Genomic DNA, 22,203 nt, shown 5'->3' with positions numbered 1-22,203 from the left:
AGAAAATAAAAAGGATCTGAGAAACAAATGTAGCTCACCCCAGGAGATACCAAGATGCTAATATAACGGTCTGAGAGCGCCATATCTCTTTCCGGCCTTTCATGTGGTCTGTCAGCAAGGCTGTCTGCCTGGAGCACATCAACGTGAAGAAGTCAGTCATCTTCAAGAGACACCTTTTTGTTGGTGGCAGCTTCCTCTCAGAATTGGGAGTGGGGGAAGGGTGGTCCCAAACCATACACTAATTTAAGATATGGTGCCACCCAAGTAAAAATTATTACACAGAGTTCTCAGCTTCCAGAAAAATCCCTCACACTTGCTATCCCACCCAGCATTGCGTTGCAGGGACGACTGGGTGTAACCCCTGGGGCCATTTTCATCCTTCCCCGACAAAGCAAGTCTTGTCCAGTCACATGACTGCCCAGCTAAGGACTCCATTTCTCAGCTTCCTGTGTAGCAGGTGTGGCCACGTGACAGGGCTCTGGTCCATGAGAGGGGACAGGTTTCATCCTTCCAAGATTGTTGCCATGTTTCCTGGGTTGGGAGTACCAGGGAGAGGGACTTGCCTGTACACAGAACAGCTAGATGACTCAGTAGCAATGGGAGCTCCCTTTTGATGAGATGGCCTTGTTAGAAAGGGGGAGCCCCCGGAGCTCACTGGCAGGCGTCAGATTTTCCTTCCACTGAGCTAACCTAGACTTGCTGAGCCAACCTTTTGCTAATCTACTGAAAGGGGTCCTCTTTTCAAAATGAGCTCCCAGGGGCATTCCCTCTGAGTTCAACTGTTTAAGGTTTAGTATTACTCACTACTGCACAGACAGAACTATTTCAGAACAGTCATGAAAGATGGCAGCAAGTCACTCACTGTCCAGTGCTGACCCACATTAACATGACCTAGGAGAAGGCTTGGTAGCATCCCTGGATTTGTTTTTTTTTTGTTGTTGTTTAGTCACTAAATCATGTCCAGCTCTTTGGGACCCTGTATACTGTAGCCTGCCAGGCTCTTCTGTCCGTGGATTTCCCAGGCAGGAATACTGGAAAATACTGGTTGCCATTTTCTTCTCCAGGGAAACTTCTTGACCCAGAGATTGAACCTGCATCTCCTGTATTGGTAGGTGGATTTTTTTTTTTTCACCACTGAGCCACGAAGAAAGTACTTTGTAGTAAAGAGGCTTCATAACAATAGATATGAAGGTATTTCTTGCTGTAAAACACTGAGATAACAATTGGAATAAAGATGAATATATGATGGAGAGCCTGGACAATTGTTAGGAAAAAAAGATCTTGAGAAACAAATATGTTCTTGTGTGGTTTAGTCTGAGTCCTGATGAGAACCAGTGCTGACATCACGTCATATTTGCTTTCATCACATCATTACCATTCAAATTTTTCATTAAGGAAAGTGAAAAATGTCTCAAGATCACTGTCCTTATTATAGATGACAAAGAGACCTCTAGCAAATCCTCACACCCCACCACATCATCCCAAGACTGGGATTTCCCTCCCTTGAATGAGATCTTTGTTAAAGGAACAGCCAGTGCTCTGGCTCAGGACTCATCATCTCTTGATGGGTAACTGCAATAATGGGCCCTCCCCACAGCTAGTTTCTTTTTCTTCTGCTTCTTCCCCACCACAGTCTACTGTCCACACCACTGAAAATTCTCTCTGAAATGCAAAACTAATCACATTATTCTCTGTCTAAAACTATCTATTAGTTCCCATCAGAATACCATAGGACAATACAGAACAAGGCCCAGTTATATCTGCTTTTCTCTCTGCCTTGAGTGTCTTTCTCTTATCTGCTTGGGTAATTTCTATCTAGTCTTCAACACCTAGTTTGTGTCACATTCTCCATGATGCTCTTTCTGATTCCCTGAAACAGTGTCAATCATTCCCTCCTCTGGGTTAACTTGCACATATTTCTGTTTTGCCCCTATCGTACTACTTAACCTGGAATAATAGTTACTTATAGAGCTATTCCCTTTCTTAAGAGCAAAGAGTGTGTCTTTTTTTTGTCTTTGTGTTCTCAGCACCTAGCACAACGTTGGAACATAGCAGAATCTCAGTAATGTTTTGTTTGTTGAACCAAGCATGGTATTTTAAAAATCAGTGATATTCTTTTGCAAATCCAAATCAACGAAATAATAAAATTCTGTTTTCCATATTTAGGCAATCTGGTATACTGAAAATGGCATGCCACAGACTAGCTGTGTGATTTGGTTCTCGAATGCTGTGGTTCCCCATCCCTGGAGGCAGGGCAGGGGATCTCTATTTGTGTTATGGGTTGACTGTGTTTCCCCAAAAATTCATATGTTGAAGTCCTTGAAATGTGGCCTTATTTGGAGACTGGGTCTTTACAGAGGTAATCAAGTTAACATGAGGTCATTAGGGTGGATCTGAATCTAATCTTACTAGTGTCCTTGTAAGAAGAAATCTGGACATACAAAGTCGCTAGGGATGAGCATGCAGAGACCACATGAAGACACAGCAAGAAGACAGCCATCTGCTGTTCAGGAGAGAGCCCTCAGGAAAAAATCAACCCTTCCAACACTTTGATCGTGGACTTCTAGCCTCCTTTCTCCTGTGAGAAAGTAAATTTCTGTTATTTAAACCACCTCATCTGTGGTGTTTTTGTTACGGCAACCCTAGCAAAGTAATTACAGGTGGGTCCTAATCCAATATGACTGGTGTCATTTTAATAAGTGGAAATTAGGACAGATATACGCAGAGAGGGAAGACAATGTGAAGAGACAAAAGGAGAAGACAGCTATCTCCAAGCCAAGGAGAGAAGCATGGAACAGCTCCTCCCCTCATGGCCCTCAGAAGAAACTTAACACTACTGACACTTTGATTTTGAACTTCTAGCCTCCAGAACTGTGAGACAGTAAATTTCGGTTATGTAAGTCACTGACTTTGCAGCACCTTTTTACAACACCCCTAGGAAATGAATATACAAATGGTAATCCTTCATTAGCATTTCTTATTAATGTACATAAAAATGGACTTATAGACTACTTACTCGGGAAAGAACTTCAGGAGTTCACCCTTTTCAGTTTACATATAATGAAACAGAGGTCCAAGAAAGTGCAATGGCTGCTGAGTAGTTGCCTTAATGCCTGAGTTGAGGTCCTGACTGGGTTTTCCCATGGTTCCATGTTTCTGCTGCTCCTTGTCCCTCCCCATCTCATGAAGGCCTGGTCCATATCCAGTGAATCTGGTCACACTAGTGCATACTCGGTCCTCAAAGTGGTTTAGATGGACCACTCAAACATCTTTACATGTTTCTTTTTTCTTTCCTTTTTAAACATTTTATATTCAATTTTTATTTTATTTTTTGGCCATGTCATGTGCCATGTGTGATCTTATTCCCTAGAAAGAAAAAGTGATGTCGCTCAGTCATCTCCAACTATTTGCGACCCCATGGACTATAGCCTACCAGGCTTCTCCATCCATGGGATTTTCCAGGCAAGAGTACTGGAGTGGGTTGCCATTTCTTTCTCCAGGGGATCTTCCTGACCCAGGGATCAAACCTGGGTCTCCCACATTGTAGGCAGATGCTTTATCCTCTGAGCTACATGCTCTATGCTGTGGAAGTGCAGTCTTAACCACTGGACAACCAGGGAAGTCCCTTTATATGTTTTTTTAAGAATGTTCTGAACTAAGTGCCTCTAGCAGAAGCTTTATGGCCAAGACTTTGAGATGCATTAACTAAATTCTTGTTAAACCATACTGAGGAACATGAAGAGAATTATTCTTCTTTTCTGAGATGGGTCAGGGTAAAACGTTTGGTGCCCTAAGAGGGTTGCTATGGCCAGAGAAGGCTGTGCTGAGGTGAGGACTACCACTTTTTCAGCCACAAAGGAAAAACACACACATTTATTATGATTTATAAGGCATTTGAAAAGTGTATTATCTATTCTGATAGTACCCATGAGGATTTCAGGATCAGACAACTCAACTCTGCCACTTGCTCAGTGTGTGACTTTTGCATATCTTTGTTTCCTCATCTGTAAGGTGGGGTTATAAATACTATTTGGTTGCTGTGAGGATTAAATGAGAGTCCACATAATTGATACATAGTCAAGAAAATTTTTCAGGTATTATTTTAGATAAAGAATCTGAGTCTTAGGTTAAGTGGCTTATCCTTGTGAGTAAGAAGGGTAACATTAGATCTAGAGTTTACATGCTAGTAAAGTAATGCTCAAAATTCTCCAAGCCAGGCTTCAGCAATACATGAACCGTGAACTTCTAGATGTCCAAGCTGGTTTTAGAAAAGGCAGAGGAACCAGAGATCAAATTGCCAGCATCCACTGGATCATAGAAAAAGCAAGAGAGTTCCAGAAAAACATCTATTTCTGCTTTATTGACTATGACAAAGCCTTTGACTGTGTGGATCACAAGAAACTGTGGAAAATTCTGAGAGAGATGGGAATACCAGACCACTTGACCTGCCTCTTGAGAAATCTGTATGCAGGTCAGGAAGCAACAGTTAGAACTGGACATGGAACAACAGACTGGTTCCAAATAGGAAAAGGAGTACGTCAAGGCTGTATATTGTCACCCTGCTTATTTAACTTCTATGCAGAGTACATCATGAGAAACGCTGGACTGGAAGAAACACAAGCTGGAATCAAGATTGCCAGGAGAAATATCAAAACCTCAGATATGCAGATAACACCACCCTTATGGCAGAAAGTGAAGAGGAACTCAAAAGCCTCTTGATGAAAGTGAAAGAGGAGAGCGAAAAAGTTGGCTTAAAGCTCAACATTCAGAAAACAAAGATCATGGCATCTGGTCCCATCACTTCATGGGAAATAGATGGGGAAACAGTGGAAACAGTGTCACACTTTATTTTTTGGGCCTCCAAAATCACTGCAGATGGTGACTGCAGCCATGAAATGAAAAGACGCTTACTCCTTGGAAGGAAAGTTATGACTAACCTAGATAGCATATTAAATAGCAGAGACATTACTTTGCCAACAAAGGGCCGTCTAGTCAAGGCTATGGTTTTTCCAGTAGTCATGTATGGATGTGAGAGTTGGGCTGTGAAGAAGGCTGAGTGCCGAAGAACTGATGCTTTTGAAGTGTGGTGTTGTAGAAGACTCTTGAGAGTCCCTTGGACTGCAAGGAGATCCAACCAGTCCATTCTGAAGGAGATCAGCCCTGGGTGTTCTTTGGAAGGAATGATGCTAAAGCTGAAACTCCATTACTTTGGGCACCTCATGCGAAGAGTTGACATTGGAAAAGACTTTGATGCTGGGAGGGATTGGGGGCAGGAGGAGAAGGGGATGATAGAGGATGAGATGGCTGGATGGTGTCACTGACTGGATAGACATGAATCTGTGTGAACTCCAGGAGTTGACGATGGACAGGGAGGCCTGGTGTGCTGTGATTCATGGGGTCGAAAAGAGTTGGACACAACTGAGTGACTGAACTGAACTGACATTTAAAGTAGTTATTGACATATATGTCCCTATTGCTATTTTCTTAATTATTTGGAGTTGATTTTGTAGATCTTTTCCCTTCCCTTGTATTTCTTGACTATATAAGACCCTTTAACATTTGTTGTAAAGCTGATTTGGTAGTACTGAATTCTCTTAACTTTTGCTTGTCTGAAAAGCTTTTTATTTCTTCATTAAATTTGAATAAGATCCTTGCTGGGTACAGCAAACTTGGTTGTAGATTTTTCCCTTTCAGGACTTTAAATATATCCTGCCATTCCCTTCTGGCCTGCAGAGTTTCTGCTGAAAGATCAGCTGTTAAGTGTATGGAGTTTCCCTTGTATGTTACCTGTTGCTTATCCCTCGCTGCTTTTAATATTCTTTGTGTTTAGTCTTTGTTAGTTTGATTAGTATGTGTCTTGGTGTGTTTCTCCTTGGGTTTATCCTATATGGGACTCTTTGTGCGTCTTGGACTTGATTGACTATTTCCTTTTCCATATTGGGGAAATTTTCAACTATAATCTCTTCAAAAATTTTCCCATACCCTTTCTTTTTCTCTTCTTCTTCTGGGAGCCCCCGTAATTAGAATGTTGGTGCATGTGATATTGTCCCAGAGGTCTCTGAGACTGTCCTCAGTTCTTTTCATTCTTTTTACTTTATTCTGCTCTTCAGAAGTTATTTCCACCATTTAATCTTCCAGCACACTGATTGATTCTTCTGCTTCAGATATTCTGCTATTGATTTCTTCTAGAGTATTTTTAATTTCAGTAATTGTGTTATTTGTCTTTGCAGGTTTATTCTATAATTCTTCTAGGTCTTTGTGAATTGATTCTTGCATTTTCTCGATTTTGTTTTCAAGGTTTTTGATCTACTTTACTATCATTATTCTGAATTCTTTTTCAGGTAGTTTGTCTATTTCCTCTTCATTTATTTAGACTTCTGTGTTTCTAGTTTGTCCCTTCATTTGTGTAGCATTTCTCTGCCTTTTCATTATTTTCCTTTAACTTACTGTGTTTGAGGTTTCCTTTTCCCAGGCTTCAAGTAAAGTTGATTTTTTTCCTTGAAGAAGGTTGAATTCTTTCTTCCTTTTGATTTCTGCTCTCCTAAGCTTGGTCCAGTGGTTTGTGTAAGCTTCATATTGGGTGAGATTTGTGCTGAGTTTTTGTTTGTTTCTCCTCTGATGGGCAAGGCTGAGTGAGCAGTAATCTTGTTTGCTGATGATTGGGTTTGTATTTTTGTTTTGTTTGTTCTTTAGATAAGGTGTCCTGCACAGGGTGCTACTGGTGGTTGGGTGATGCCGGGTCTTGCATTCAAGTGGTTTCTTTTTGTGAGTTCTCACTATTTGATACCCCCTAGGGTTAGTTCTCTGGTCTAGGGTCTTGGAGACAGTGCTCCCACTCCAAAGGCTCAGGGTTTGATCTCTGCTATATATCGGGCTTGGTCTGTGACACTTGAGATCCAATAGTAATCCAAACAGAAAACGATGCTCCTCGTAGTAGTGTTTTCAAAGGTTAATTCTGACTGCTTGTAGAGAACAGACTGCAGGGGGCCAAGGGTGGCAGCAGGGAGACCAGGAAGAAGGCTATTGTAGAAAACCAGGCGAAAGAGGACAGTAGCTGGAATCAGGGTGGTAGCTCTGTGATGGTGCACTTTAGTAATCCCCTCAGCATGGGCACAGTGTCTGTGGGGACTCTGAGTGGAGTTGCAGGTGGAGATCAGGGTCAGGCAGGGATGAAGGGTCTGTGATCCCCTAGAGTTTACATTCTGTAAACTCTACACTCATGAAAGACTGCTTTCTTGATCCCACCAGCACATTCTGAATAGCTGTGGGCAGGGATAGAGGTTTGAACTGGGGAAGAACCTCTGAATGTGGTTCATGTGCAAGGTAGGCAAGCAGCCAGATACCTCAGGTGAGTGGACAGGTGGCCGAAAAACTCTGCCATGAGTGGCTGGGGGAGGTAACATGCAGTGGGTGAGGCTCACCAAGGAGCTCTTAGATGCAGAAGGCAGGTGGATTTCCCCAGAAGTCCATCTGGAATACCTCAGGGGAGTTGCTGACTGGATACGCTATGCTGAAGGGCATGACCTGGCTGGATTCCCCTGTCCCTAGATCCTTGGATATTTGGAAAATCCTTCCAAATATACATCAAGTCTACTGTGGGCAAGAGTCTCCTTAGAATGATTCCTGTTTACCCTCAGTGGATGCAGAAGGAAGAATGTCGGGGCACAGGTAATGACTGGCAGGGCCAGCACACTGGTTCTTCTGCCCCTGAACCTACCTGAGGCACAGACACAAGATCTTAGTGAAAAGGCTGTCATCTGTTTCCAATCTCAAGTGGTGAGATGGGCTTACTTAATTAGCCCTTCCTTCCTTTTCGATAACAAAATAATGATGCTTTATCTTTCCAGAGAAAGATTAGTCAGAAGATCTAGGTTTAGGTTCTTACTATCATTTATAAGCTGAAAAAACTTAAGAAGGGTTCTTACAGGCTATGAGCTTCAAGTTCCTAATTGTAATAAAATGAGAATGAGGACAACACTTATCTGATAAGGCCATTGTGAGGATCAAAAAGAGATCATACAGTTGAAATGCTTTGTCAACAATAAAGTGCTATATGACTTACCACTTTCCCAAGAGGTCTTAGTCAGAGATCTGACTCCCTTGACCCTCTGACCTGCTGTGGGAGTCACAGTCCATTTCATAAAGTGTTTCCCTTTGTTACATCTTGCTTTTCATTATTGAGCACATGTTTCATGTATTATCTGGACAGCAGACGTTGTATGTTATATCTATTCCCAATTTCCTACAGCACAGGTGACTGATAAATACTTAACTGTCCCGCTGTTAGTGGAGCATGAATTGGAAGTCAGGACCTGCCCCCAACACTCCCTTACCCCGCCTGCCTTGTAGGTTGGCACAAAGGCAGGGGGGGAGGGGAGGGTTCACCCAGGGCTCTGGGTCTAGTTCCATCATTTCTCACTAGTTTTCTCAACTATGAATGGAGCATAACGACACCTTGCTCATTTTGAAGAGTAGCCACTCACTGAATGCACATGGGAGGATTTTACAAACCATAGAGAAAATATAAAGTGTTGTTCCTAAGGTGAAGGCTATGGCTACGGAAGCAGAGCATTGGTCCAGGTGGGGACTGAGTCCATATCATTAATGTGGCATAACAGCTGCCTCTCAGACACTTACCTGGGGGCCTGGAGCTGCACCTGGACCAAGGGATGAAGGTCTGAGAGCTGTTGCTGATGGGGTTGCTCGCAATGCAGATGTAGACGTTATTGGCATGCTGAGGGCCAAGAGTGAGATACAAGAGGTGGGAGCTATTGGTGGGACTCAGCAGGGGGGCGCCTGCTTCCTCACTCCAGTTGTAAGTCACGTGGTCCCCTTTCTCCACCACGCAGGCCAGCATGAGACTGCAGTTCCCATCTTCCTGGGTGGAGTTCAACACCTTAATTTGCGGAGTGGAGACCTGCTCTGTCAAGAGGGGGAAGAAGGGAGCCATCACTGAAATGAATCCTCTGGAATGGTGATTTAACCTTTTTGTTAGAAAAAAATGCAACCTAACAGCATCCTTCCCTCCCTATGGATCTGCTGTGTAATATATTTCTAGTAGGAACCTACTACTTCACACCTTCCCTCCCCTTACTACTCCTCTAGACTCCTTTCCAGGACCAGGAATAAAACAGAGAAGAGAAATACTGTCTTTTAGTTCCCTGCCACCAAGACTGTTAGGGCTCCCCTTGCATCCCTCTTGTTTCTAATTTAGGTTGCTCTCCTGTATTCCATCTGGGGAGTTTGCTCTCAGCTAATTCTCCCATGGGTTTGAATGTCCTTGGCTAAAGTATTACCTTCTAAATCTAAAAGAATGACTTTTCAGTGGTGGGATTTCATCTGTACTCTGTGTGTGTGTGTGTGTAGAGCAAGTGCTTTAGGATGTCTGAACTTGGGATAGCCACAGGCCTCACCAAACTTTTTCACTCTAATGATGTAAAATTGGCAAGGTAAAAGGGAAAGTCCTTTTTATTTAGTAACTACTATAGGACAGGCAGAATACTAGGATTTCACACTCATCATGTTCTTTAATATTTTCAACAACTTTCTCAACAATTATTATCCTAGTTCTAATTATTCACATTTTATAGATGAGGAAACTGAGTCCCAGCGAGGTAGAGTGTCTTACATAATGACACTCAACTTCTAACAGCCAAGCTGAGATCTGAACGTATGTCTGTCTGATTCCAAAATCCACCCTTTTCTTTGACTTGAGAGAATACCATGGTTGCAGAAAACATATTTTCTAAGGTGAGAATTTGATCATAAAATGTGATAAGATGTGACAAAGACAGTGAACCGTTCTAGAAAACCCATGTGTAACCTTTGTGCTTACGGCAGCCTTGCCCTGGGAACACTGCTGGAATGATCAGAACACCGTGATACCTGGTGAAGGGCTGTGGGAATTCTGCAGACATTGGAAGGAAAGATACCAAGGGAAGGCTGGGGAGGGAATTGCTATCTTGTGGTACCTGAGAATTTTAAAGAAATGTTGTGTGTATGGGGCTTCCTGACCCATCTTCAGAGATAAGAAAACCACTATGAAGAAACAGGACACCACACATGGCTGCCAGGATCCCTGGGAATTCAAAGGAGCTTTGGGACTGAAGAGACAAACTCTGGGCACATTCAAGAGGGGCTGGCAGTTAAAGAGGCTCGAAAAAAAAAAACAAACAAAAAACAACAACAACAACAACAACACCACTGGCCTTGGATTCAGATGGACCTAGGTTTTAGTTTAAGTTCTGCAACTAGGCGATTTTTTTTTTTATATAACCAGGGCCTTTGTTTAACTGAGAAAACTATGTTTCTTCCACCAGGTACATGCAATCCTCTGCCAGGATGCAAGGCTTGGTGAGTGGTGTGTGGGCTGAGTTTCAGCTCTCCTTCTCCCAGGACCCCTAGTGTAGTGAACCACCTACGCAGATTTGAGTAGGCATGTGCAAACCACTTATCTCTTGATTTCAGTGTCCTCGCCTATGAAAGAGAGGTTTTGCTTGATCAGTGGTATTCAAACTTTTAAAAATCAGAAGAAAAACCCACTTTTTTCAAACAAAATCTTTTTTGTAATTTGAGACTTTTGGGGCTCCAGGCCCTCTAGCATACAGACAGCTGGGCTCCTTTCCTTTAGAAAATGGGGGTAAAGGTAACTAGTGCTAATCAGCTATTACTAATGTGCAATTTGGACCAAAAAAAAAAAAAAGAGATTTGTGAGCCTCTAAAACTTTTCCCTGAAACCCTGTTTAACCCTAGACTGAAGATGTCTTTCAAGTTGCTTCCAATTCTGAACACCCTTTGCTTCTGAGAGAAGCTTGAATTCTTAGGCAAGGCACTACGGCATTCCTTGTGGGCCAAGGAAGCCACGGTCATTACCATAGAGCTTCAGCTGCAGGCTAAAGTGCTGGACTGAAACATTTTCCTCCAGGCTTATAAAGTACCAGCCTTCATCCTCCTTCCTGCTCTTCAGGATCCTCAGGCTCAGGTTTTCCAGATGAAACTCATAGCCATCCTCCAGACGTGGAGAGCCACCTTTCCGCAGATCTAGGGACACTATTTTCTTCTTGACAGTGTCTTTGGGTGATTCTGCCATTGTGACAAGGATGTGGATGCTCTTATTCATGCTCCTACTTATCTCCTCAGATGCCAGGGGCAACAGCACGCTGCTTCCCAGCTGCCCACGAATTGTCTTTGTGGAACTGGTCAAGCCCTCACCTGTGGAAAGAAGGAGAGGGAAGTATCTTATCATAGAAGCCTTTGAGACTTAAGTCCGTGCATCAGGAAAAACAGACTGGAGCATCTCTCTCTTCCTCTTGGCCAATCCCTGGGGTTGCCAGATCCTTAGTAGTTTATAAGGACTGTCATAAGGATCTCACTGCATTCTCAGTATTTAAGAAATCCCAATGGAAGTCTTGTGATAGAGCTGTATAGACTAACTAGAATTCTTGGTCTTTATGATCTAGGAGGGAATTCTATCAACTCAGATTTACAGTTAAGGCACCTAAGGCATAGAGAAGTTAAATGACATGCCTAAAGTCATATAACTAGTTACCAGACTAATTCCTCAGCCAGACTTCTCACTACCACTGGATACAGTAAGTCCCCTACATATGAACATTCAAGTTGCAAACTTTCATAGATGTGAACGTGCCCTTATATGCCAACGGTTTACTGTATTGTGCTATTGTACTTTTCAAGGTACTATCCTGTAAGATTAAAAATGTTTTCTTTTAATTTAATTTTATATTATTTTTAACACCCAAAACTTTTGTATTGGAGTATAGCCAGTTAACAATGTTGTCATAGTGTCAGGTGAACAGTGAAGGGACTCAGCCACCCATATACACGTATTCATTCTCCCTCAAACGCCCCTACCATCCAGGCTGGCACATAACATCAAGCAGAGTTCCATGTGCTATACAATAGGTACTTTGTTGGTTATCCATTTTAAATATAGCAGTGTATACACGATCTTCTCAAAATGCTTTTTATGTGTTTGTTTTTAAAGTATTATTTGTGTGAAAAATATCGTCAACCTAGTACAGTCCAGTACTATATAGCCAATTGTATTAGTTGAGTACCTAGGCTAACTAGGTACAACAAATAGGATTTATGAGCAAATTGGACTTAGGAGCTCCCTCTCGGAATGTAACTCATTCACACATAGGGGACTTAACCCGTTCATACATATGGGACTTACTCATAAATAGTATGAAGGAAGGAGAGTAACTGAAACTAATTCTGAGCTTGTGAGCCCAAGAGACCAAGGTTACAGAAGCATCATTTCAAATGAGAAGGAAAGAGAAAAGTCTAAGGGATGTGGAGTCAAGGAGGAGGTGAGCCTGTGGAATCTTATCTCTCCAAAAAGCCATTGAGATATTTAATAATGTTGAGGGAGAGAAATTATTTTATTTCTCTTTTTCAAAAGTGCCAAGCCAAAAAAAAAAAAAAAAAAAAAAAACCAAAACACCCAAACCTTTCAAACCCACTGTAAGTGATCCTACTGCTGACTTTTTAACACCTCCTCTCTCCTCAAACCCACAGCCTCAGTTGATGAAACTGCCTCTCATTTCACTGAAAAAGGAAAAGAACAAAAGAGAGTTTCCATTTGTTCCCGCTACCAAGTCAAGCCACATACTTGGATGGATGGTAAGGCTAGCCTCTTCCTTCGTGGAGCACTCACCCACTTCAAGGCTTTGCTCCTGCAACTTCTGCCACCCCTTGCACCATCAATTTTTTTATTGTTATGGTACACTGTGGGTTATTTCTATTAACACCCGACATACCAACATGTAATTTCCCTTATCTTAAAAACCCTGATCCCAGGTCCATCCCCAGCCAATTTCCCATTTTTCTGTTTTCCTTTATCCTAAAGTTCTTTAATGTGTATTTATCCCTTCTGTTCCCATCTCTTGACTTATTTTTTCCTTGTACTCACTCCAGATAAGCCTTCTTCTTTACCCCTCACTGGAACCATTCTTGTCAAAGTCACTGTATACCCCATGATACTAAGTCAATTCTCCATCTTCATCTTGCTTTCTCAAGAGTGCTGAGAAAGTTCACATCCCCCCATTGAAACACTGACTTCATTTGGCCCAGAGAACAATACGCTCTCTTGGTTTTCTTCCTATTTCATTGGCTGCCCTTTCTCAGTCTCCTTGACTAAAACCTTCTGCTCTTAAAGACCTCTAGAAGTGGAGCATTCCAGGGATCAGTACTCAGACTTCTTCTCTTTCCCATCCACACTTATCTGTTAGTAGTTGCATAGTTTGACAGGTTTCTGGAATGCTTCCAGAGGTGTATCTCCCATCCAAATCTTTCACTGTACTCCAAACTGCCTACACCAATTGGTATTAGTGTTTGGAGGTCTAAAGGGCATCTTAGACTTAGCAAATGAACTCTTGATTCTGTAGCCTCTTCTGCAAACAACATTACAATTCCCAGGCCCAAACACTGGAATCACCCTTGACTCCTTTCTTCCTTTCATATTCCATATTCAATCTATCAGCAAATCCTATTGGCTCTGCCTTCACAATATATCCAGCATCTGAGAACTTCTAACCCTCTTCATTTCTACCACCGTCATCACGGGCCTGGCTCTTCTTTTGTCTTCCAACAAATCTTCCTGCATCTGTACAATGGACAGAGAAACCTGTTAAAGCTATGCCAGATTTTGTCTCTCTTCAAAGAGAAACAAAATCCATAGTCCTTGTTATGGCTTCAGAGAATCTGAATAATCCGGTCCCTTGGACCTCTCTGACTCCCTCTTCTGTCTACGCTTCGCTCACTACACTATGGCCACACCAGCTCCAGCTGGTCCCTAACTCATCCAGAGCATTCTCATCTCATAGCCTTTATATTTATTGTTCTTTCTCTTTCTGGAAATCTCTTCCCTTATGTATCTAAAGAGCTCATACTCTCATTTTGTTTTAGATTTCTGCTCAAAAGAGTCATCTTTTCTGAAAGACCTGCTCTGATGATCCTATGTATATCCTATCCTTTCTTGCTGCACTTATCACTGTCTGATGTTATACTGTATATTTGGTCATTTTTATTTTTGTCTCCTGCCCACTAGAATGCCAACTTCTCAAGAGGAAGAAGTTCATGTTGTTCATTGCTTTTTCCTTAGGACCTACAGCAGTGGTTGGCATGTAATAGGTTTTAAATAAATATCTGTTCAATTTATGAATGCTGAAAGCCATGTTACCTGACTAAAATCTCTCTTATTTAGCTTTGACCCATATGTGGCTTAACTTCATAACTGAACTTAATCATAAGCTAATGTTCATAAAAGAAGGAGCCCATGACTCAGAGAGAGCACAGATTGTTCTAGTTGATAAGAAAGTCAAAAGAGTACAATAAAACTGTCTGCTTAAATAATGCAGACACCTAGAGAAGGCACAATTAACTTGTGGTTAAGATGGGTTGTTGGAAATTTGGGCAAACAGATTCAGATGTTCTTGATAGCAAAATGCTTTGATATCCTGCAAAGGGCCCTGCTGATATCAGACTAGAGATTTAAAGGTTGGGAAAAAGAAAATTCAGATTTGAATGATTGGCTCTTGTACGTTTTTTTTCCTATGCTATGTGACTTGTGGGATCTTATTTCCCCAACCAGGGATTAAACCCCGGCCCCCAGCAGTGAAAGCACTGAGTCGTAACCACTGGATTGCTAGGGAATTCCTGGCACATAACTATTAAGGAATGGTGGAAAGACAATCAGCATTTGTTCTTTTGCATATTGCTATTAAATCAACTCTTGAAACAGAGTGCCTAATTAAACAGTTGCTTAATTTATTAGACAGGAATGCTATTCTTGGTGCTGGTATTTTATTTTTACAAAGATATGTTAGAGAACATGTTGAAATTCCTTCTAGTTGCACTTATGGATGCCTGGCTGTCCAGATAATGTGGTACATATAATACCCAAGAATCCTGTATGAGAGACAGCAAAAAGAGACACAGATGTAAAGAACAGTCTTTTGGACTCTGTGGGAGAGGGAAAGGGTAGGATGATTTGGGAGAATGGCATTGAAACATGTATAATATCATATATGAAACGAATCGCCAGTCCAGGTTCGATGCATGATATAGGATGCTTGAGGCTGGTGCACTGGGATGACCCAGAGGGATGGTACGGGGAGGGAGGAGGGAGGGGGGTTCAGGATGGGGAACACGTGTATGTATACCCGTGGTGGATTCATGTCGATGTATGGCAAACCAATACAATATTGTAAAGTAATTAGCCTCCAATCAAAATAAATAAATTTATATTAAAAAATTTTTAATAAAAAGCAAAAAAAAAAAAAAAAAGAATCCTGAACCTAGACTTCTACCAATAAAGGGATGGCAGAAAACTAGAACCATCCATGCAAGTAGAAATGTCACATGGTATACAGGCCCCCTAAATTGAATATAGAAGTCATATAGGTAAGCATATGTACATTTTTTCTGGGAGCATAGCCATGAATATCACTTCTCAAAGGTGTCTGGGCTTCAAATCAAGGTTGAGAATTCCCATCACACTGTTTATTTTTTTAGATCAATTTTGATATGGAGAAGAAAAAAATGCAAATGATACCCATTTATAGACCATAAGCCTCCACCCTCCGTTGTGTCGTGTGTGTCCTTTCCACCCACCCAATCCAACAGATTCTTTACATCATGGTTGTTTTTGGAATTTAGAAATGGAAGGGAGCCAGGAGAAAAGGAGACAGAGGATGGGGCAAGAAGTAGCCAAAAAAAGGAAAAAAAAATTTTTTTTAATTTTTTTATAGAAAAGAAGAGGTTAAGAGGGAAGGAAAGGGCAGATGAGAATGACAGGATGAGTGGTTTAAGCAGACTTGGTCATGGGGAATGGAATCAAAACTTCATTAAGAACAGACCCTCACACACCACAACCCACATAAGAATGATGATGTAACAACTGAGTGTGTGAGTGGCCGGGTCTGTAGGGGGTGTGTGACCTCACTGACACCTGAGCAAGAGTGGAAAAACAAGTGGGGACTTTAAAGCGGTTCATAAAACCCTTCAAGTAGAGTACCAGCTCCTGAAACATCCTACTGCCTGATGACTGTTTTCCAGCGGGTTTGTGATTCAGTCAGACCCTGTTTATTCAGAGTCTGGAGGAAACATTTGTAGCTGTTAACACCAACTCACTTTCCTTCCAGGGCAATTCTACTTAGAAAGTAGAGTGATTCACGTGAGCCCATGGATATTTTCCTGAAATTAGCAGCATTTAGCCAACCCTTTCATAAGATGGGACTCTACCTAATGATAACCATTTTTGGTGGGGGGCAGCCCTGACACTGGGCATCTTGCTATAGCATTTCTTTCAGGGAGGACTCAGAGCCCTCATAGTTCTTATGGGAAATCTGGGCTCACAAAGAAAAGATAATGTATCTAAGGCTCCTTTGTAAATTGAAGTCCTACCAGGTGTCCTTCTAGTCCCATTCCTTGATGCTGCTGGGTCTTTCTTAGAATATTTGTGCTTACCGTTCCCCAGCCTGAAAGTTGGCCACTGCCTTTTATTTGCCTGGCTATCTCCTTCTGTCCTTCAGGCCTCTACGTTTAGCCCTTGGCTGAGATACGGCTTCTCTGCCATGAGCTTCCAGTGCACTCTGGGTCCCTCCTTTCGCATCACCCATCACACTTTTAACTCTCGTTCAATGCTTTTTATCCTTATGCAATTACAAGCTTCTAAGAGTAGGGTCTTTGTCTGTTTTGTTTACCACTATAACAGGGAGACAAATCTCTCTTCAATACCTTTTTATACTGTTGAAGTTTTATAGACCTACGTAGGATACTCCTCCATAAACAACTAGTTAACAAAAAATTAAAAAAAAAAAAAACTACATGATGAAAGATGTTTCTGTCTACTTTCCAAATCCTGAATCAAATACTTCCATATGCCTTCTACTTCCTCCTCTGATTTTATCCAACTTCCCTCACCTTTTGTGAATTCTTACATTTAATTTCAATTCAATTAGAATCAACTCATATGGTTCAATTATAGACAGCACAGTCTAATTTTTACCATGGGACCTGAATACAAATTTTAGGATTCTCCTCCCTAAACATAAGCTTATCCAGTTTCATTCCTTGAGCCTCTGGAGTCCAGCTGTGTGATTAAGGAGAAATTGCTAACTACTCTGTGCCTGTTTTTATAAAATCATAATGTAGCAATACCAATTTAAATGAATAATACACATAAAGCACTTACAATAGTGTTTGGTATATAGCAAGAAAATTCTGTACATACTATTATTAATCATTCAACAAACATTTGTAGAAGGGCTCTCGTGTGCCAGATTCTGTGCCAAGTTCTGGGCAGAGGCTGTGGTTGTTCATTTTACCCCACATGTCACCTAGTGCCAGGCATACCATGTGTCCTAATAGTTGCTGAATGAGAGTGTCCAAAGTCAATCTATGGATAAAACCAAATAGCCCTGAAGTTCTGATTTCCAGTCTAACACTGGAGATAGTGAAGTCAGTGGCATTATGTCACAGTATTAAACCTCTTGAGAAATAAAAGTGCCTAGATCTAAATATTGGGGTAGAATGGGACAGTGAATACGCAAGATTGGGCAAAGTCTAGAACCACCCCCCAACTTGCCCCTCACTTCTCCTCTTATGTGTGTGAAGGAAGTGAGGAGGACCTGAATGGAGGAATAAAAAATCCTACTGGGGTAGATTCATCAGCTGTAACAGCTGCACCACTCTGGTGGGAGATATTGATAATGGGAGAGGCTATGTGTATGTGAGGGCCATGGGAAATCTCTGTACTTTTCAATTATTTTGCTGTGAACCCAAAACTACTCTGAAAAAGAGAAGCCTATTAAAAAATGTATCACTGAGGGAAATGGAGATTTCAGTTCATTGGGGGAAGAGACATGTGGACTTTTTGACTTTTACAGTTTTGACTGGGAGATGGGAAGGGGAGTGGGTACTAATTTTACAAGAAGTGGGCTTCTTGGTTGGGTAAATCTGTCATGGTTGACCTGTCCCATTTGCAAAGCATTTCCGTCTGGGTTTCATTGGGGTTTCACAAGAGAGTGCATGTTTAAAAATAAAAACAGTATAAAATTTTTGTACATATTTCAGAGAAGATAATCGTAAGAAAGATGAACACTGCTGATTGGATAGACACGCCTTTAAAGGGCTGGGCTGTTTCTTACTAACCAGTGACCTCCGAAGCCTTGCCTGCAGCTGCTGTCAACAGATCCTGAGATGCCAGGGCCAGGCTGACCAGATGGCAAGTCAGCACAGGGATAGAAATGTTCAGCTCACTGTTCAAACTCGTCACTCCTGATAGTCACCAGAAAGTATTCCAAAAATGGTGGAGTCATGAATGGGGTGCCCCCAGGAAGGTTTGACTCTTCCTGAAGTGAAGTGTTAGTCGCTCAGTCATGTCTAACTCTTTGCGAACCCGTGGACTGTAGCCTGCCAGGCTCCACTGTCCATGGAATTCTCCAGGCAAGAATACTAGAGTGTGTTGCCATTTTCTTCTCCAGGAAATCTTCCTGACCCAGGGATCGAAGCTGGGTCTGCTGCATTGCAGGCAGGTTCTTTACCATCTAAGCCATCTCCTCATTATGGCTTAAAGTAGTTCCATATAGCTTTCTGAACCCTGAGTTCAATTACTGCTCTCTGAGACCTTGGGCAGCAAGAGCCATCAGTCTGCCTGATTCTGAGGAAACACAGGGCCAAGGAAGAGCTATTCATCTGGGAATCTGTCAAAAGATCAATCTCAGGTGCAGCCCCTCAGATAACCTCAGCACATCTCTGGGCTTCTCCTGGAAAAGTCCACAATGGATTTGCGGTCTTGAAAACCCCAAGAACAAAACATCCAGAGCCTCAGGATTTTCCCTCTTTCCCTAATGCCGCTTCCACTTTAGGCTGCCTCCCACAAAGTCTGAAGGCATTTAAGCAGAATGGAGATGCTCATCCACTCCTTAGTGAACCCAAAGTTTGCTCCTTGCTTGGCTTTTTCTTTTTCAAACACCTTTTCTCAAAGCTCTAAACAGTAGTTCACAAAACTACTAAACAAGAGAATGCCAGCAAACCAGAAAATAGGAGCCGAGTTCAGTTCCAAACACTGAACACTAAAGCTGCTCTGAGCATTCTTCATTTACATTTCTCACTAAATGTAACCAGCCTTGGGCTCCAAAATTCCTGGCCTCTTCCCCTCTTGCTGCCTTGGAGTGCTACTTCCAGGAAAGTAGCCACCAGCACAACCACGCTGTAGCCACTGTCTGTTCCCAACCATTGCCTGGGGTTTTCACTTTTACCCTCTCTTCCCACTACAGCCCTTTCTTGTAGGTGGACCATGTTTTTGGTTTGTCTGCTTGTGTGTGTGTGAAGATCCCCATCCAGGACAGGGTTGTAGGAGTAATTTTCTCTCAGAGCTCCCTCTCTCCAGCTCATTCCCTTAGCCTGTGCCTTTGCCAGAAGGATACTCACACAAAACCAACCACTCAGCCAGGACTTTGATTGCAGCCTCTCACCCAGAGAGGCCGGTCTAGAATGTGACCAGTGTCTTTGACTGGAACTCCTGGTTTCCTTGGAAGCTAGGACAGGCGGGGCTAAGCCTTGGACCCAGGAGCCCAGTAACTCACAATCTTCCTTCCTCTTCGACAGAAGCAGGAGGAACTCAGTCTCTGAGGAAGAGACAGCAGATCACAGCCCTCCCCCTACTCCCTGCCCCCTACCCGCAGCCAAATAACAACCCCTGGCCGCTGAGTTCTCTCTCTGTCTAGGCGGCTATAGCTGATTCCTCGTAGGTAATCCTAGGACCCAAGCCCTCAAACAGATGAACACTTACCTGTTCTGCAGCTCAGCTCAATGATCAGAGAGAAAAACAGCAGGACATTCGAGGAGAGGAGCCCTTTGGGATCCATCAGCCAGTAAGGATAGGGAAGGGAGTCTGGCGAGAGCCCGACAGCTGCTCTCAGACACCAGCCAGAGCAGAGAGAGCTCTGCACCAGCCAAGTGCTGCCTCTACTGTCTAGTTTATGCATCAGAAACCAGCAGGCTTCCTGTCTCACTGGGGCTTTTTCTGCCTGTGCCTCGAGGATTGGTCATCTCTTTCAAGCCTTAAGTCACTCTGCTCTTCCCAAGAAGTCAGAGTCAGGTGGTTACACTGCAAGAGCCGGGAAGGGATCTGTGTAATCACCTCGGTCAAACCCCCAGCCTTGGCAGAAATGTCCTCCCCCTCTCCCTCTCTTAGCTGTCTCCGGGAAAGGGATGTCAAGCCTCTCTGGGTGGTTCTGTCTGGTAACTCTTATTATAGTGAAGAGAAAAGATGTAGTTGTGTCAGGCTTCCCCAAATTTGGATGAGTTAGCTCAGGTTGAACTTGGATGATTTACTTTTTTAAAAAATTAATTTATTTTTTATTGAAAGATAATTGCTTTACAGAATTTTGCTGTTTTCTATCAAACCTCAAAATGAATCAGCCATAGGTATACAAATATCTGCTCCCTTTTGAAACTCCTTCCCGTCTTCCTCCCCATCCCACCCCTCTAGGTTGATACAGAGCCCCTGTTTGAGTTTCCTGAGCCATACAGCAAATTCCCCTTGGCTATCTATTTTACATATGGTAATGTAAGTTTCCATGTTACTCTCTCCATACATCTCACCCTCTCCTCCCCTCTCCTCATGTCCATAAGTCTATTCTCTATGTCTGTTTCTCCATTGTTCCCCTGTAAATAAAATTGGAACAATACAGAGAAGATTAGCATTACCCCTGTGCAAGAATGATTGACTTTTAATAGCTGATGGACATTTTACTTCTAATTTGTTCCATAATTTCAGAGAACATCTCTCCATGCAGTTAGGTCCTGGTGCCAAAATCACAGAGAGATGGAGGTGGGCAAGGGTGGGTCAGCTGGCAGAAACCCAATTTCCCTGCTGGGTACATTGTGGTAGAATTTAGTGAGCCCTATGCTGTGTTTGGAGGGGCTGCCTTATTTTAGAACTTGCAACTAATCTTTTTATTGAGGAGAAGGCACTAAAACTGACAGAAGATGTTGTGCTTTTCAATAAGTTAATCAATAAATATGAAACACACTATTACTGGCTCAGAAGGAAACTTTGAAATGCAATTGTAACTGGTATTTTCTTTTGGGGGAGGGGGTCCTGTGCTGGGTCTTCATTGCTGGGCTCGGGCTTCTCCAGCTGCGGCGAGCGGGGGCTTCTGAACCATGGTGCTCAGGCTTCTCTTGTCGCACAGCACAGGCTTCAGGAGTTGTGGCTCTAGTGCTCTAGGTGTTTGGCCTCAGTCATTGTGGTGCACAGGCTTAGTTGCCCCATGGCATGTGAGATCTTCCCATACTCATGTCCCCTGCCTAAGAATCCACTACAAGGTGGATTCTTCACCACTGGACCACCAGGGAAGCCCCTGTAACAGGTGTTTTTAAAGTCCATATAACAGGTCAAAGTCACTTTCCAATGGGGCTCCCTAAGAGGATAAGGGTAATAAAAGCTGGTGACATAGTGACAGTGCTCTTTATTCTCATCATTCCCCTTTCCGCATACATAAACACCTGGCACCCAACTATCCTGCCCACAACACTAGCCAGTGCTGTGCTGGAGTCAGCACGTATCAACTCATGAGAGCCAGTTGTTAAAGTTTCAGAAACTTGTGAGCTGGTTATTGATAAACATTATATTACTAAAAAATGGAATTATATAAATTTACAGTTAAATAAAATGCATCCCAAACTGAGGGAACTGAAAACTCAAAACTCATTACTTCTTAATTATTTTACATTTCACTATTCTTTATGCTCTTGAGAACATTACATCTATTGTATCTCTGTCATGGGAACAAAATATCTGATCATGGGTGCTGCTACATGGCTTTCCCCAGCTTTGCATTCAATGACATCATGCTGGTAGCTTGAAATCAGCCAGGGTGAGAGTATATATACCATGAAAAGAGGAAAATGATATATATCAGAGTTTTGATTCATTGGGTTTTAAAAATATTTATTTATTTGTCTGCATCAGGTCTTAGTTGCATCATGTGCCATCTTTCTTGTGGTGTATGGACTCGCAGTAGTTGCGTTTGCTCGGGGTTAGTTGTTCTGTGGCATGCGGGGTCTTAACATTCTGTCTAGAGATCCAGCCCACATCTCCTGAATTGCAAGGGGCATTCTTAACCACTGGACCGTGAGGGAAGTCCCTTGATTTATTATTTTGTTACT

General features: G+C 42.5%; 1 protein-coding gene and 1 pseudogene across 1 annotated transcript in view; one reads left to right on the top strand and one right to left on the bottom strand.

Annotated features, from left to right (window-relative positions):
* The window catches only part of SLAMF1 (signaling lymphocytic activation molecule family member 1), a 38,686-nt gene extending 18,791 nt beyond the window's left edge, over nucleotides 1–19,895 (bottom strand). The window contains exons 1-3 of the mRNA XM_068965071.1: nucleotides 19,820–19,895; nucleotides 10,873–11,211; nucleotides 8,638–8,922 (exon numbers count right to left, since the gene is read on the bottom strand). Coding sequence (XP_068821172.1) covers nucleotides 8,638–8,922; nucleotides 10,873–11,211; nucleotides 19,820–19,895 — 700 coding nt within the window. The remainder of the gene's footprint in view (nucleotides 1–8,637; nucleotides 8,923–10,872; nucleotides 11,212–19,819) is intronic.
* A 796-nt stretch (nucleotides 19,896–20,691) lies between these two features.
* LOC138074702 (U6 spliceosomal RNA) lies at nucleotides 20,692–20,786 on the top strand (annotated as a pseudogene).
* The last annotated feature ends 1,417 nt before the right edge of the window (nucleotides 20,787–22,203 follow it).

This window comes from Capricornis sumatraensis, chromosome 2, assembly GCF_032405125.1.
Source record: "Capricornis sumatraensis isolate serow.1 chromosome 2, serow.2, whole genome shotgun sequence".
Taxonomy (NCBI): Eukaryota; Metazoa; Chordata; class Mammalia; order Artiodactyla; family Bovidae; genus Capricornis; species Capricornis sumatraensis.
Note: the sequence above shows the minus strand (reverse complement) of the source record. Positions and strands in the feature narration are given on the sequence as shown.